Below are 14,477 nucleotides of genomic sequence, written 5' to 3' on the forward strand. Positions count from 1 at the left end.
ACTCCAAATTAAGCAATGTTTAAGTTGGTGTTTTTAATGATCTATTGGAAAGTGATTCGCGATACCGTGCAAGTGAGGCCAAAACACGGAGAAATTTTATGTGGTGATTATAGAGTCAGTAAACAATGATTTCGAACTTTGGAAAAAATTAATTGACAGAACATTAGATGGGATAGAGTCCACAGCCGAGAGAAAAACCTGCTGGGTGACCCATTAGCCGTAAAAATTTAATTAGTAGGAGCAAATTTGATGCTATTTAACCAGTTTGGATTTGAGGTTGGTCCATGCAGTTTACAAGATATATATTTTAGTAACAAACAATATGCACAGTACTTCCGGTTTCCATCAAAAGTTGCTTGCTTTTCAAATTACTAGCTTTTTCGTTCCTGCATTCACCTTCATCCTCGTAGTCTGCACCGTTTCAAACTCAGTATCATCTGGGTTTTAAGTTTCCGTTTGGAAATCATCTTCCTTCTTCTGAAAACTCTCAAAAAACAACAATCAGAGCGTCACCTACCTAACACATCTACTTCTCCAATCCAGAATCAACAAGTGAAAGCCTAAACCTATCTATCTCTATCAAATTCTATGTGTGCTTTACCCTTTTAATTTTACCAAGGAGAACAAGATCATCATGCTCGAGCTTTTTCGTTGGATATGAATGTTATGCTCAGTTGATTCGTTAAGCAGCAAATTGTCCGCGTTAATCTGACTTCAGCTGAAACCAATCAGAGATGATCTGCACCTTTTCATAACGCTATAAAATGGTTTGTACCAATGACTACAAGTCTACAAGTCTTGAGATTTCGATGTTGTGTTACCATCTTATTTTATACAATATATTTTATAAAACGTTATCCTTTGTTGTTTTGTACATACACAATCTATCAAAAGTCAAAAGCAATTTACTTCAACTGTTAATACATACTGTTAAACTATAGAAGGCAGCATCAAACAGCTTATTATATTATATTATATTATATATATGCAATTGGTTTTTTTAGAGATAGCTTGACAAGATCTAACATATATAATCATCATATTAAAACGACAACAACTTGTTATCCTGTCCTAATCATTACTACTTAGGATTATTTGTAAGATTCTTACCAGAACCTTCGATCTTTCATCCAGTTTTGAGAGTGATGCTGAGAGATGGACTTCTTCTTCAAATCATGCTTTTGCCTTTGATCAAACATCATCTTCTCAACTGTACTGCGAGTCTCCGGGTCGAGATCATCCAGTTTACTGCTCCCTGCTTTAACTTTCTTAGTGTCAATTTCAGGTTCCCCTTTCACACAATACTTCCACCACCCATACTCGTGCTTTGTCAAGAGCACTGTTATGACCTTCTTATCGAGATACCAGAAGCAGTCGTCAGGCTTCACAGCATCGAAGAGTGCTCCATCTATGATTGTATGATTCCCATTGAGACAAACTTTCAGACGGTACCTGTCGATTTTACATGTAACGGACCGTGAGTTAGTTCCGCTATGTACTGGAATGTTGATTGTGACCTCCTTGCGAGTCTGCGTCCATGAGTACATCTGAAAATCAAGCCCATTTCCTTTATTAGGAACTTCACCAAGCGTGACATTCCCTTCGTTAGGATTCTCCACCTCAATGGGTTCCTTTGGCTTCAAGCTTTCCATATTCTGCTTCTCCACCTCCATGGTCACACTCTCCTCCTTTAGCTTCTTCTCTAGGGTCTTCAAGACCTCTTCATCCTCCTCCTCCTTCTCGGCTTCCCTCAACCTCTTCTTCACGGCCGTAACAGCAGTGGCGATCTCCTTATCCGACGTGTCTTTCAACAGAAAGTCGCTCTCGTTCCCAATAAATTCAAGAACTTTCTCCACAAACCCTAGTGGGTTTGAACGATCAAAACTTGCGCTAAACGGCGTCGAGGTTTCCTCCTGCATATCAGAGATGTTCGCCATTGGTTAACCGTTTATTGCTTGTGTGGATCAGAATTAAATTTACTTGATGCCAATCAGCCAATGAAGTAAAGATTGTGTATTTTTATAGCGGAAGCACCAAGGCAAAAAGGACGGTTCCAGAAAAGACCCTCAAATTTTGTGTTTTTCTTTTTTTTTCCTTGGTCCCCAAACTTTATCGAATATTTCCAATATTCATACAACTTTCCTTATTCAAAGTATTTTCCTTTTTTTTTAAAGATATTTAACTATTAATCATTCAAAATAAAGATATATTTCGTTTTAGAATTAACCGAAAATCTCTGTGTTTTTCTCTCTTTTTATTTTTAATTTAGCTAGGAGAACCCGGTCATGTGTTCAGAATATCATGTTCGTGTTGATTCGTTAAGCAGCAATCTTCTTCGTTCGTAATATTGTAGTCGAGTGCAGCGTATTTTAACGGCAAGCCAGGTAATATTTATATATAAATTTTATGTCGAAAGCTATAGCAAATGGTTCTATGGTCTAGCGGTTAGGACGTTGGACTCTGAATCCAGTAACCCGAGTTCAATTCTCGGTAGAACCTTTATTTTTTAGTTTTTTCAAAATTTTCCGTACAAAGCAAATGTACTGATATCATAAAATTTGAATACAGCCACCATTTATTATTTTGTGTTTCCTAACACTTTGGAAACGACTTCTGCACTCACAACAAATATTTGGCATTAAGAAATATAACCACAGACACACAAGTTTAGCAAGAGCTCACAAAGCAGTCCAAAAGAGAAAAGTAACGCGACGTTGGATCTTTCTTTGAGACAAATCTTCTGTGTTCAGTATGATGATGAGTATCCGAAGCCACCAGCCTTTCTCCCCATAAGTGAAAGCATCATCTCTCCCGCCTGAGTTTCAGACCCATCAAACCATCCGTACTTCTCAATCAACTGATTCACAACGTTACCAACCACGTATGTAATCCCCGACACAGCCACAGATGTTGTTGCGTAGTACAGAACGCTCTTCAGGTAGCTGCTTCTAGGGTTCCTCACGTGAGCTTTGGCTAGAGCGAGCAAGGTGATACATATCAGAGATGCACCGAAAACTGATGCCACTTTGTAGTCTTTGTTGTGTGTTTCTCTGAATGAGAAGTAGTAGACAACAGGAGGGAGTAGTCCAGTGATAATGAAGGATAAGATTGCGACTGTTGCGTGAAGCATGAAGTTTTCTCGGCGTCCTAAAAGTCGCTTGTACCGACTTTCTTTTTGACCGTTGGTCTGGCTTTCAGCTGTTGTTTCTCTAATGGGTTCCTCCTTTCTGAGTTCGTGGAGCTACCAAAAAATAATTCTCTGTAAGTTTATTGAGATTGTGATTTTATGCATAACTCAGACCCGGTCTGGAGCAGAGGCAAAGGAACCGATCGCTTAAGACATCATGATTAGTTGTACAAAAAAAAACAAATCAAGAATAAATATACAAACTTTTATTGGAGTGTAAGAAATTATGAAATTTTTAAATTTGTCAGACCAGCAAAGATTAGGAAAGGTTAGGTGATTACTCACATTATGAATAATGAGAACAAGGCCGCCAAATAAATTTGCAAGCCCTAATACCAAAATGTTTACTGCAGCCACGACGGTTGGTACGAGTGTTAGGATTTTTTTATAACGAACTTTGTGAGTAGTGTTTCACTAGTGGATGCAGGGTGGATGTGGAGTTGTATAAAGTTGAGGGGGTACTTACATGTTGAAGCACCAGAACCAGCAGCAGATGAGATAACACCGAGGCTTGCGATTGCTTCTGCTAGACCTCCATATACGATGCTTTTCAATATCTCCACTTCACGTCCTTCAACAACTGGTGTCAGTAACGGTTCCGCTAGAGCCACTGGGATTGATACGGGGATAGGTGATCGCATCGGGGTGAGACGTCCTTTCTTTGGTGGTTTTTTCTTGTCATCATTGACCATCTTTTGCTGTGTTGATAACGGGAGAGATGATAGCATCGGGGTGAGACGTCCTTTATTTGGTGATTTGTTCCTGTCTACTGCACTAGTTTCATCCTCCTCCCGTACCGGAAACTGTTGCCCGTGTTCAGCAGTCGATCCATAGTTGAACCCTCTGCTTGGATCATGTGAGTTTGTAACATCCATCTTATCAAAAAAAAAAAAAAGAATTGGTAGAGGATTTTGCAAGTCAAGGGAGAGATGGAAAAACTAAATAAGAGAAAAAAAAAGATTGGCTATCACGTTTTGTTTTCGTTAAATTTGCTTCTCAAACAATTCAACTACAAAGACATGAGTATGCATGGGTTCCACTTTCTGAGTGTGACGCAGTCATACTTTTGCACCACAGTGTCATCTAAGAACCAAGAGTAAACTTGTAGAAAGATATTTCTAAATACTTATCTCAATTTAGAGAGACATTTAAGATCGTGAAGTTGAGAATCCATCAATATTTATATTGTTAAAAGTTCAAAAAAAATATTTTTATTGTTATAATTGTTTTTACTTCTTTTTGAAAATCACTTCCTTGTACTATGAAAAACGTTCTAATATCAAGACCATCAAAACTGTAAATTAAACATCACTTCTCCAACACTTTGGACTTATGAATACTTATATTTTTATGTAGATAATCAACAATATTTACTAATATCAGTTTTATTATGATAACTAGGATTGTTAATCATGATTAATTTTCATTAATGGACTTATTTAATTTCTTAATATAACATTTTCTTGAGATAAATTAAAATGTGGGGAACAAACAATACCTTTCTGAATAATTGTTTTTCACCAAAATCAAATCTACTGATATCATAAAAATCTTGGAAGATACAAAAATAATTCGAATACAACCACAAATTATTATTTTGTGTTTCCTACACTTGGGAAACAACTTCACACTCACAAGAAAGATTTGGCATAAGAAAAAAAACACACACACACACACACAAACAAGTTTAACAAGAAGTCGCATAAAGCAGAGTGAAAGAGAAAAAGTAGCACCACGTAGACAAGCTTTTATGATCAGTATGATGATGAGTATCCAAAGCCACCAGCCTTTCTCCCCATAAGTGAAAGCATCATCTCTCCCACTGGAGTTTCAGATCCATCAGACCATCCGTACTCCTCAAGCAACTGATTCACAACGTTACCAACCACATAGGTAATCCCCGACACAGACACAGCATTCGTCGCGTAGTAGAGAACGGTCTTCGGGTAGTTGCCTCTGGGGTTACTCACGTGAGCTTTGGCTAGAGCGAGGAAGGAGATACATATCAGAGATGCACTGAAAACGGATGCGATTTTGTAGTCTTTGTTGTGTGTTTCTCTGAATGAGAAGTAGTAGACGACAGGTGGGAGTAGTCCGGTGATTATGAAGGATAAGATTGCGATTGTTGCGTGAAGGAAGAAGTTTTCTCTTCGCCCTAGGAGTCGCTTGTATCGACTTTCTTCTTGATCGCTGGTCTGGTTATCCTCTGTTGCTTCACTGATAGGCTCCTCCTCTCTGAGTTCTTTGAGCTACAAAAGATATTTATCTGTTAAGTTTCTTGAGACTTTCAGTTTATGCATAACTTAGACCCGGTCCGGAGCATAGACAAATGAATCATTGCTTAAGGCATCATGATTTAGTGCAACAATTTTAATTGCACTTAGTAAAAATATTTTGATAAAAAAGGTGAAAATATTATAGGCACAATTTTTTATTCGAGCTTAAGAAATTAAGAAAAATTTTAAAATGTTAGACCAGCAAAGGTTAGGAAAGATTAAGTGATTACTCACATTATGAATGATGAGAATAAGCCCGCTAAACAAGTTTGCAAGACCTAGTACCAAAATGTTCACTGCAACCACAAACGGTACATACGAACATTAGGGTGTGTTGTGTTTAACAGTGGAAGTGGAGTGCTAAGGCTGAGGGGGCACTTACATGTTGAAGCACCAGAACCAGCGGCGGATGAGATAACACCGAGGCTTGTGATTGCTTCTGTTAGACCTCCATATACGATACTTTTCAAGATCTCAGGTTTACGTCCTTCAACAACTGGTGGTGTTAGTAACGGAACATCTGGAGTCTGTGGCAGAGGATGCACTGAGAGTGGTGGAATATCTACTCTTGAATCCGGGGGAGATCGTTTAATCGGGAAGAGACGCACTACTGCACTAGGACCATCCTTATTGTTCTTTTTCTGTGTTGGCTCCTCCACCGCTGAAGGAACCAGAGACTGTTGCCCGCCTTGAACAGATGCTTCATCGTTGACATCCTCTATTGGATCATGCGACTTTGGAACTGCCATCATATCAAGAAAATAATGGTGGAGTGTTTTACAAGTCAAAGGAGAGATGAAAAAGCTAAAATCCAGAACAAGGATTGACTGGCTATCACGTTTTGCTTTCACTAAAGTTTGATTCTCAAACAATTTCAACTACAAAGACAAGAACATGCTCCATTTTATGAGAGTGACGCAGTTATACGTTTATACCTCGAATCAACAAGGTCTCTGACTCGGAACCTGACCCAATTTGCACCACAATGTCGTCTAACAACTTCTTAAGGACCAAGGGTAAAATAGTAGAAGGATATTTATTAGCACTTATCTCCATTTTAAGAGAGGCGCTCAAGGAATTTATATACTGGATATCCTTACACTCAAGAAATTTAACTTTACTAGACACCAAAGTACTAAAAGAATGGAATGTATATATCTCTTACACATGAACCGAGTGACTGAGACTGGCAAAGCAAGGGACCAAACAATACCTTGCTGAACATCTGGTTCTTTAAATCCAAACACCCCACGGAGACAGTTGAAATCAACTTTAGCATGTGGCTTTGGCTGAATGTTAACCCCCTCGACACTTTCACTGTCAGGAACCAGCTTTGGATCCGCCACTGCAATTTTTTTCCAGAAAGCAAAAGCATGCTTTATATATATATACAACAAGGAATCGGATCTAATATTTTAGTTTTCAAGTAAAAAAAAATAATTTGTTAGAATCTGTTGTACCTGGGGATTTGAATATGCAGAGGCAGGACAAGCACCTGTACAAAAAGGATTGATCAGGTATATCACCAGCCGGAGGTGGCTGACTGTCTACCGAACCTAAAGAAGGAGGGTCGACCGGGATATGGATTGGTCCGCCCACAGGAGGGTTCGTCCGTTTTATCCTCTTGACGACAACCCTTTTCTTGAGGACAACAACTTTGGTGATGCAATTCCTGCATTTTGGACATAATAGATCAGGTGTCTTTTGATTCTCCAGCAGTTCTTTGGCCTTATAATCTTTAACATCTACGATGTCCACTTCCTCCTCTTCCTCTATCATCTCCACCTCTTCAGGGATATCACCGTCTTGTACTTCATCGATCTCACGTGATCCTGTGTTGTCCTCAGAAGATGAACCCTTTTCGATTTGCATCTTTTTCTCCTCGTTCAAGTGCTCAGAAGTTTCGGACTCATGATCATCAAGACCTAACAGAAGAAGACATCAAACAAGAATTAACCAGCATCTCAGTATATACATGATGTCATCTTCAACCAAGCAAGTAGCACAATGTCAACTAATCACCACAAGTCAACCAATATCAACATGAGAGGAAAGAGCTAATCTCTTTTTTAAAAAGTGTTATGTCAAAGAAGCCCCATATAACACTGGACTGACCTTTGGTCTCAAAACATAACAAAGATTCCTCTTTGTAAGTCCAATCGCAGTGGCGACATTTCCAAATTCCTTCATTCACAAGCAACAAGTCATGACAGCAAGGACTTGTTTGGACAAATTATAGCCTAAATAGGTTTGAATGATATACGCATGCAAGATAAGGGAACGTCACCAAATGACAGAAATTTCTTTAAGCATTCACACACATCATGAAACAGCTCAAAACATGAAATATAATATAAGCTAGAGGTTTTAGTTACCACCAACCAACCTTGTAAACCGTCCAAGTAGACGTTTCCATTGTTCACTTCGTCGTGTTCACCGTGAAACCCGGAAAAGCTAGAAGACGAGCTGGTGTTGGTTGTGGTGATAGTACTACTATCTGAACTCTCGGGTCTCTTTCCATGTTCGTTCTCTTCTTCCATTTCTACCTGCTGGAGGAGCTTCTCTGTCTCGGTGGTGAGCTCCATGACTTTGGCGCCGTATGACATCAGAACAGGACAAGGTTGACCACAGGAAGGGCCAAAAAAGGGGAAATAGAACGAGACTGAGATCTAGAGAAGTCTCTGTCTCTTCCTCAGTTCAAAATGTATTGTTTAGATGATGAAGATGTCTTCTGCTTATATAGCATCGTACTGAGTTATTGATTGTCGATGATGATTTGACTTTGCCGCTTATCAGCACCTCTGTACATGATAATATTTTAAACAACCAAAACTCTTCTTCACCTTATTTACAAAAAAAAATTCAAATTTGAAGGTAAAATATCACACACTGATATAAACTATAAAGACTAAAGAGAGTTGAAAGGCATGCATGCACCTAGTTAATGATTACCTCAATATTTACTTTATCTCATCAGAGAAGTCTCTCAATATTTGCGTATACTCTTTCCTCATATTTTGCCTTTTTCAACTGTCGTAATCATGAAAATTTTGTTGAGAAACCGTCAATGCTGCTGCCCTTACCTAAACTCCGGGTTATTATGTCAATCAGTGATATTTTTTACCTTGCATTTATAAAAACTTTAGTGGAGAAAAATATCATTTTAATCACCAATCATAACTAATTGTTTTAACCCTTAACATATTTTGACTATATTGAGTTACCAGAGTTAATCTGTTATCAATGCTACACTTGTTTCAAAGGTAAACCACTAGACCACTTACAGTCCTATTACCTTTAAATACTATTCGCTCTGTTTCATAATAAATGTCACTCTGAACTCATTTTTTTTGTTACACAAACAGTGTCACTTTACAATTCCAATGTAAATTATAATAACTTTCAGCTGAAAATTAATTGCAAACTGCATTGATTTTATAAATAATTTTATTTATCTAAAATACTATTGGTCAAAGAGGTATAATTAATTACAACTTACATATATTTCAACAACTTTCTTAATCTGTGTGAAAAATGTCACAACGACACTCTTTAAGAAACGAAAGGAGTAATAGTTATTATTATTTTTTTGATAAAATAATAGTTATTTATTATTAAAACTTCCAAATCACTTTTCTCTCAATTTATATCCCTAATTCGTTTCTGAATCTAATAAATCTAAAATTGTTTTTTTTTTCTCAAAACCTGAATTTAATCTGAAACCTTGTTCATGCGCAGCTCTACCGAGATTTTGGTATCTATCATTTGTATATTTGTTCTTGTAGAAAGAGCCTTTTCATTTTCTATTTTGTCAAGGGGACACAAAAACTGTGGCTCTTGGTGCTCGGTGAATATAATAGATAATGGAACATGATTTACCGTCTGTTAAATCATGGTAATCCCTTGTTAAGAGAAGAAACAATGTTCAAAAAAGAGTAATTTGAGGTTTATTAGATTCAGAAACAAATAAGAGATTTAGATTGGTAGAAGATGATTAAGAGGTTTAATAATAATAACATATTAGTATTTGTATAAGGTAATAGAATTGTAAGTGATCTAGTAGTATAGTTTTGAAACAAGTGTAGCTTTAGTCACATGTTCGGTTCCCTTGAGAAACAAATTTTAAAAATTTCAAAACAATGTCATATTAATCTAAGGGAGATCAAAGACTGAGATTAACTCCGTTAACTCGATCAGTTAACCATTTTAGCGATCTTAAAATAGCTTAGTCAAAATATTTTAGAGATTAAAACGGTTAGTCAAAATAAGTTAAAGCTTTAAATGATCTATTAAAAATCATGTTTTACAACCAAATTTAAAGTTGATGATTTAAGTGACATTTTTCTAAATTTTAGTTGACAAAAAACTGATATTTAACGAATATATCTAAATTTTGTGGAAATTTACAAAAATAAATAAATAAGCAAACACTTACCTCTTTACATATTTATTACTGAATTTAGATTTTTTATAACGCTTTACTAAAATTTAGATAGTAAGTATGCTCATAAAATATCAATTGCAATAATCATTTAAGTTAATTGAACTATTTTTTTTCTTGGTAGGCCAGTTAATTGAACTATTGATACTGTATTAACGGACTCTACATCATAGTATTTACACCATAGCGTAATCCTCCAAACAATAATTTAGTTGAGCGAAAAGAGTTAATTGAAGATTTTGTCACCCTCTTTTAAAGGATTTAGAGCATTATTAGTGGGTGTATACATGATATTTAAAATTACGAACACAACAAATTATACTAATACTCTCTCCGTTTCATATTATTTGTCGTTCTAAGTCTTTACACACAGATTAAGAAAACATTTAATTTTACATATTTCCAAAATAAAAATACTATTACCAATACACATCAACCAATATAAAAATAGAATAGAGAATATTTTCAATAAATTTTGCATTGAAAACCGAAAACGACACTTATTTTGAGACAAAATTTTTGCTCTAGAACGACATATAATTTGAAACGGAGGGAGTATTTAGTATTTTAAACTGTAAGAGCAAAATTATATTAATATTTTATCAAAATGTATATAATATTTTAGAAATTTCTACCAAAACATATGCATAAGAAAACTTGCTTCAGATTTTTCACATTTTAAATATTTATTTATTAAATATTAGTTGATTTTTACATGTATATTTAATATATAAATATTAATACAAACTTTTGTTAAAAACTAAATAAGTACTCCTTCCGTTTTGAATTATTTGTCATTCTAGAGGAAATTTTTTGTTTTAAAATAAGTATCGTTTTCGGTTTTCAATGTAAAATTTATTAATAATATTTTCTATTCTATTTTTCTATTGGTTGATATATGGTTAGATGTATTGGTAATAGTATTTTTATTTTGAAAATATGTAAAATTAAATGTTTTTTTAATCTGTGTACATAAGATTAAAACGACAGATAATATGAAACGAAGAGTATAATATATTGTTATTGTCACATTGGTCACATGGATGACAGCAAAACTTCGTCACCTAGATGACGAAAGAGATGAATAGATTGGGCTCTTTCACGATGATCGTCCAATCCCAATTGAAACTTCTTTGAACTTTGTAATGACGAAAAGACTTTTATTTTGCTGGCAACAGACTCTTACCTAGATCAAACACAGCTCATAACTAAACGAATAAACAATCAAATATTGAAAAATACGAACAGGACATACATATACAATTTTGTTTGTTTTACAACGTAGTACTTGTTTCGTTATGATAATAAGAAAGTCGTATCTTACAATAAAATACTCCGTGTAAACATTCCGAAATAATTTGGCGTGGAACACGTTTGCTGGCGTATTACAATTATCACATCCGTATTTTTATAGCATATTGTCCAATCTGTATCGACCAAAGTTAGATACAAATTTCCTTATATTTCTATAAAAAAAAAATTATGAGAATTAGCTAAAAGGAATTCTTATTGTCTTTTTACTTTTTTGAAATCATTAAAATTTTCAACAATATAAAAAAATTCTAAAACGACTCATATATGAACTTCCACTAACCTGTTGGATTAACAGTTTAAATCCATTTGCTTACAACTTACAAGTTTGTTTCAATAGTAATCTCTTGACTTTTAGCATTAATCGTAACATTTCTCCAGGTTGTAGTTGTGATCAATCACCATCACTATTTGTATTTTTTTCTTTTTTGTCAAAACAGAAATTTCATTTCAAATTGGGCTTAATTTGGGTTTAGAGCCCAAAATGTCTGTTTGACTACATGGTCAGCAATGATATTAATCGATCTAGGAATGAAGTAAAAGGAGATTATCTTAAATGAAAGGGAGAGGTGGTAGATATCACGGAGAACATTGAAGATCTCCAACCGTTTTTCTCTCTTGTTGATTGCAGTGATCAAGGATTGTGAATCAGAGAGAATTTTGATGGAGTCGATTCCACATGAGAGGGCAAAAGTTATGGCCGTTTGGACAGCCAAGACTTCTGCCATTAGAGGCGACGGGACATGCAGAGAGGTCGCTGAGTGGTGAGATTTTGAAACCAGATCATCAATTATCCAACCGAGGCCTGCATCACCGTGGAGGGGTTCCAGGCTGCGTCTGTGTAGAGGTCAAAGACACCAGCCCGCCTAGGAGTCGGTTCGATTCTGATCAACTGCTTTTGATGAGGGATCTTCAGGGGCAATTGTGCTAGCATCCATTCTCTTGCATCAACAGTGGCTTTGAGAATCGTCTCCTCTGGTGTGAAGGCTCGCTTTTGGAAGATCAACTGATTTCTCGCGATCCAGAGGTTCCACACGATCAAAGCAGCCAGCATGCTAGCTTCGAGGCCTACAGGAGGTAAAGTTTGGATTTTTCTTATCTTCTCTCATCCTTCATGAAAGGTGTTGATGTCTGACATGTCTACAGCAGATAATAGTGGAGCTAGTGACCAGACTTTTGAGGCGTAGGGGCAGAGGAAGAGAAGATGGGCGATGGACTCTGTTTCATTGCAACGAGGGCATACAGAGTTAATCGCAATGTTCCTTATTGCGAATTGTTCTCCTACTGGAAGGCCACCATGTAGGGATTTCCAGATAAAGGATTTTATCTTTTCGGGGAACTTAATGCTCCAGATGCTCGAGGATCAGTTGATAGGCGAAAGCTGGTTTGGTGGAGCAGCAGCAATCTTTTCCTCTATAAACGTACAGTATCCTGACCTTGTAGTATATTCTCCATTGGGATTTTTGAGCGAGACAAGTTCATCTTGGTTCCTTTGTCTACTTAATCTTACTTGTAGTATCTGCTCCTTATAAAAAGGGAGTATTAACTCAATCTTTTCCAAATCCCAATCAGGTGAGTTCGCTTGGAGGAGTTCTAATACTTTAAGCGAGGAGAAAGCTTCAGGTGCTGGTCCATAAGGGCATAGTTGTTCACTGCAAGACAACCAGGGGTCATTCCATATGCTGGTGTTTTCTCCTGAGCCAATCATCCAGCCTAGTTGTTTGAGGAGGAGGTCTCTGCCAATCAGCGTGCTTCTCCAACCATGAGATGCTGAGGCCGTTGGTTTAACAGATAATAAGGAGTCAGCATGACAGTATTTCTCGAGGAGGCAGCGTGCTAGGAGACAGGATGGGAATTTAATCAAACGCCAACTTATCTTTGCAAGGAGGGAGTCGTTGAGGGAGGTAATGTCTTTAAAACCCAGTCCTCCATTACGCTTTGGTCTCGCCATTTTTTCCCACGAAATCCACACCATTTTATGTTTTTCAGGATCAGAGTCCCACCAGAAGTGTTGCAGGGTCGACTGGATGGTGGAGCATAGCGATTGAGGTAGCTTGAAACAAGACATAGAGTGGGAGGGCATTGCTGATAAGACACTTGTGAGCATGGTGCTTTTTCCTGCGCCCTAGAGAAACTTTGAAGACCAGTTCAATGCTCTTTGCTTTATGCGGTCAACAATTGTCGCAAAAGCATCCTTCTTTCTCCTTCCTAGATTCTCCGGGAGACCCAGGTATTTTCTCACTTCCCCTTCCATATCAATCTCTAGTGTTGCTTTCATGAGTGCTCGAATGGATTGGAAAGTTTTCTTTGAAAAGAAAATAGATATAGATGATTTCTACTTGTTGATCAGCTGGCCCGAGACTGATTCATATTTCATCAGGAGAGACTTTAATGTATCTGCATTTTTCTTATTTGCTCTGCAGAAGAACATTGTATCATCTGCGAAGAGGAGGTGACTCAGCTCAGGGCAATGGGTTGCAATGGACACTCCCTTTAGCAGTCCCCGACATTGGGTGTTAGCGCATAGTCCAGTGAGGACTTCACTGCACAATATAAAGAGGTAAGGAGACAACAGGTCTCTCTGTCTAATCCCTCTTCGTAGCTTAACAAAACCTCTTGCTGCACCATTGACAATGAAAGTATATGTAACCGAAGTGATGCATTGCATTATCCACTTGATTAGAGTAGGATGGAAATTCATAGTCTCTAGAACTTTACATATGAACTCCCACTCTAGCCTATCATAGGCTTTACTCATATCGGTCTACACGGCCATTGAGAATTGCTTTTCTGCCTTAGAGTTCTTTAGATAATGCAATACTTCATGTGTTATCAAAATGTTGTCTGAGATTGCTCTTTTTGGGACGTATGCAGATTGCGTCTCCGAAATGAGGGATTTGAGCAGAGGCTGGATGCGCTTGGATATTAGCTTAGAGATGGTCTTGTAATATACATTACACAGCGTGATAGGTCTGAACTCCGCAACTCTCTTAGCTCCTGATATTTTAGGAATTAATCTAATGTGTGTCTCATTGATTGTTCTCGGCATGTAGCCGGAGTGGAAGAATTCTTGGACTTCCCTGACCATATCTCTTCCCACAACCTCCCAGTTTGTTTGGAAAAAACACGAAGAGAAGCCATCAGGCCCTGGTGCTTTCTCGGAGTGGATGGAGAACAATGCATCTTTGATCTCCTTGGCAGAAGGGATTTTTATGAGCTCTGCATTTTGATCCTCCGTGATCCTTGGATTGATTGCTTCTGA

The 14,477-nt window shown here is 37.1% G+C and overlaps 3 protein-coding genes and 1 non-coding gene across 4 annotated transcripts; 1 reads left to right on the plus strand and 3 right to left on the minus strand.

Annotated features, from left to right (window-relative positions):
• Positions 1 to 1,057: 1,057 nt before the first annotated feature.
• Positions 1,058 to 2,010, minus strand: LOC108853198 (protein BOBBER 2). The gene has a single exon (XM_057007332.1). The coding sequence runs from the start codon at positions 1,935 to 1,937 to the stop codon at positions 1,107 to 1,109; it is 831 nt and encodes a 276-aa protein (XP_056863312.1). The 5' UTR covers positions 1,938 to 2,010; the 3' UTR covers positions 1,058 to 1,106.
• A 417-nt stretch (positions 2,011 to 2,427) lies between these two features.
• TRNAQ-CUG (transfer RNA glutamine (anticodon CUG)) lies at positions 2,428 to 2,499 on the plus strand. Its single transcript has one exon. It is a non-coding gene; the product is annotated as a tRNA-Gln (tRNA).
• Positions 2,500 to 2,746: 247 nt separating this feature from the next.
• LOC108849984 (membrane protein of ER body-like protein) lies at positions 2,747 to 4,062 on the minus strand. Its single transcript, XM_057006771.1, has 2 exons — positions 3,584 to 4,062; positions 2,747 to 3,227 (listed from the first exon to the last, which is right to left on the minus strand). The coding sequence occupies exons 1-2, from the start codon at positions 4,060 to 4,062 to the stop codon at positions 2,747 to 2,749; spliced, it is 960 nt and encodes a 319-aa protein (XP_056862751.1).
• A 718-nt stretch (positions 4,063 to 4,780) lies between these two features.
• LOC108849985 (membrane protein of ER body-like protein) lies at positions 4,781 to 8,048 on the minus strand. The gene is made up of 7 exons (XM_057006776.1): positions 7,850 to 8,048; positions 7,579 to 7,647; positions 6,924 to 7,388; positions 6,677 to 6,808; positions 5,846 to 6,205; positions 5,698 to 5,759; positions 4,781 to 5,436 (listed from the first exon to the last, which is right to left on the minus strand). Exons 1-7 carry the CDS (start codon positions 8,046 to 8,048, stop codon positions 4,942 to 4,944), a joined length of 1,782 nt encoding a protein of 593 aa, XP_056862756.1. The 3' UTR covers positions 4,781 to 4,941.
• Between the last annotated feature and the right edge of the window lie 6,429 nt (positions 8,049 to 14,477).

The sequence above is a fragment of the Raphanus sativus genome, chromosome 4 (genome assembly GCF_000801105.2).
Source record: "Raphanus sativus cultivar WK10039 chromosome 4, ASM80110v3, whole genome shotgun sequence".
In the NCBI taxonomy this organism is placed as follows: Eukaryota; Viridiplantae; Streptophyta; class Magnoliopsida; order Brassicales; family Brassicaceae; genus Raphanus; species Raphanus sativus.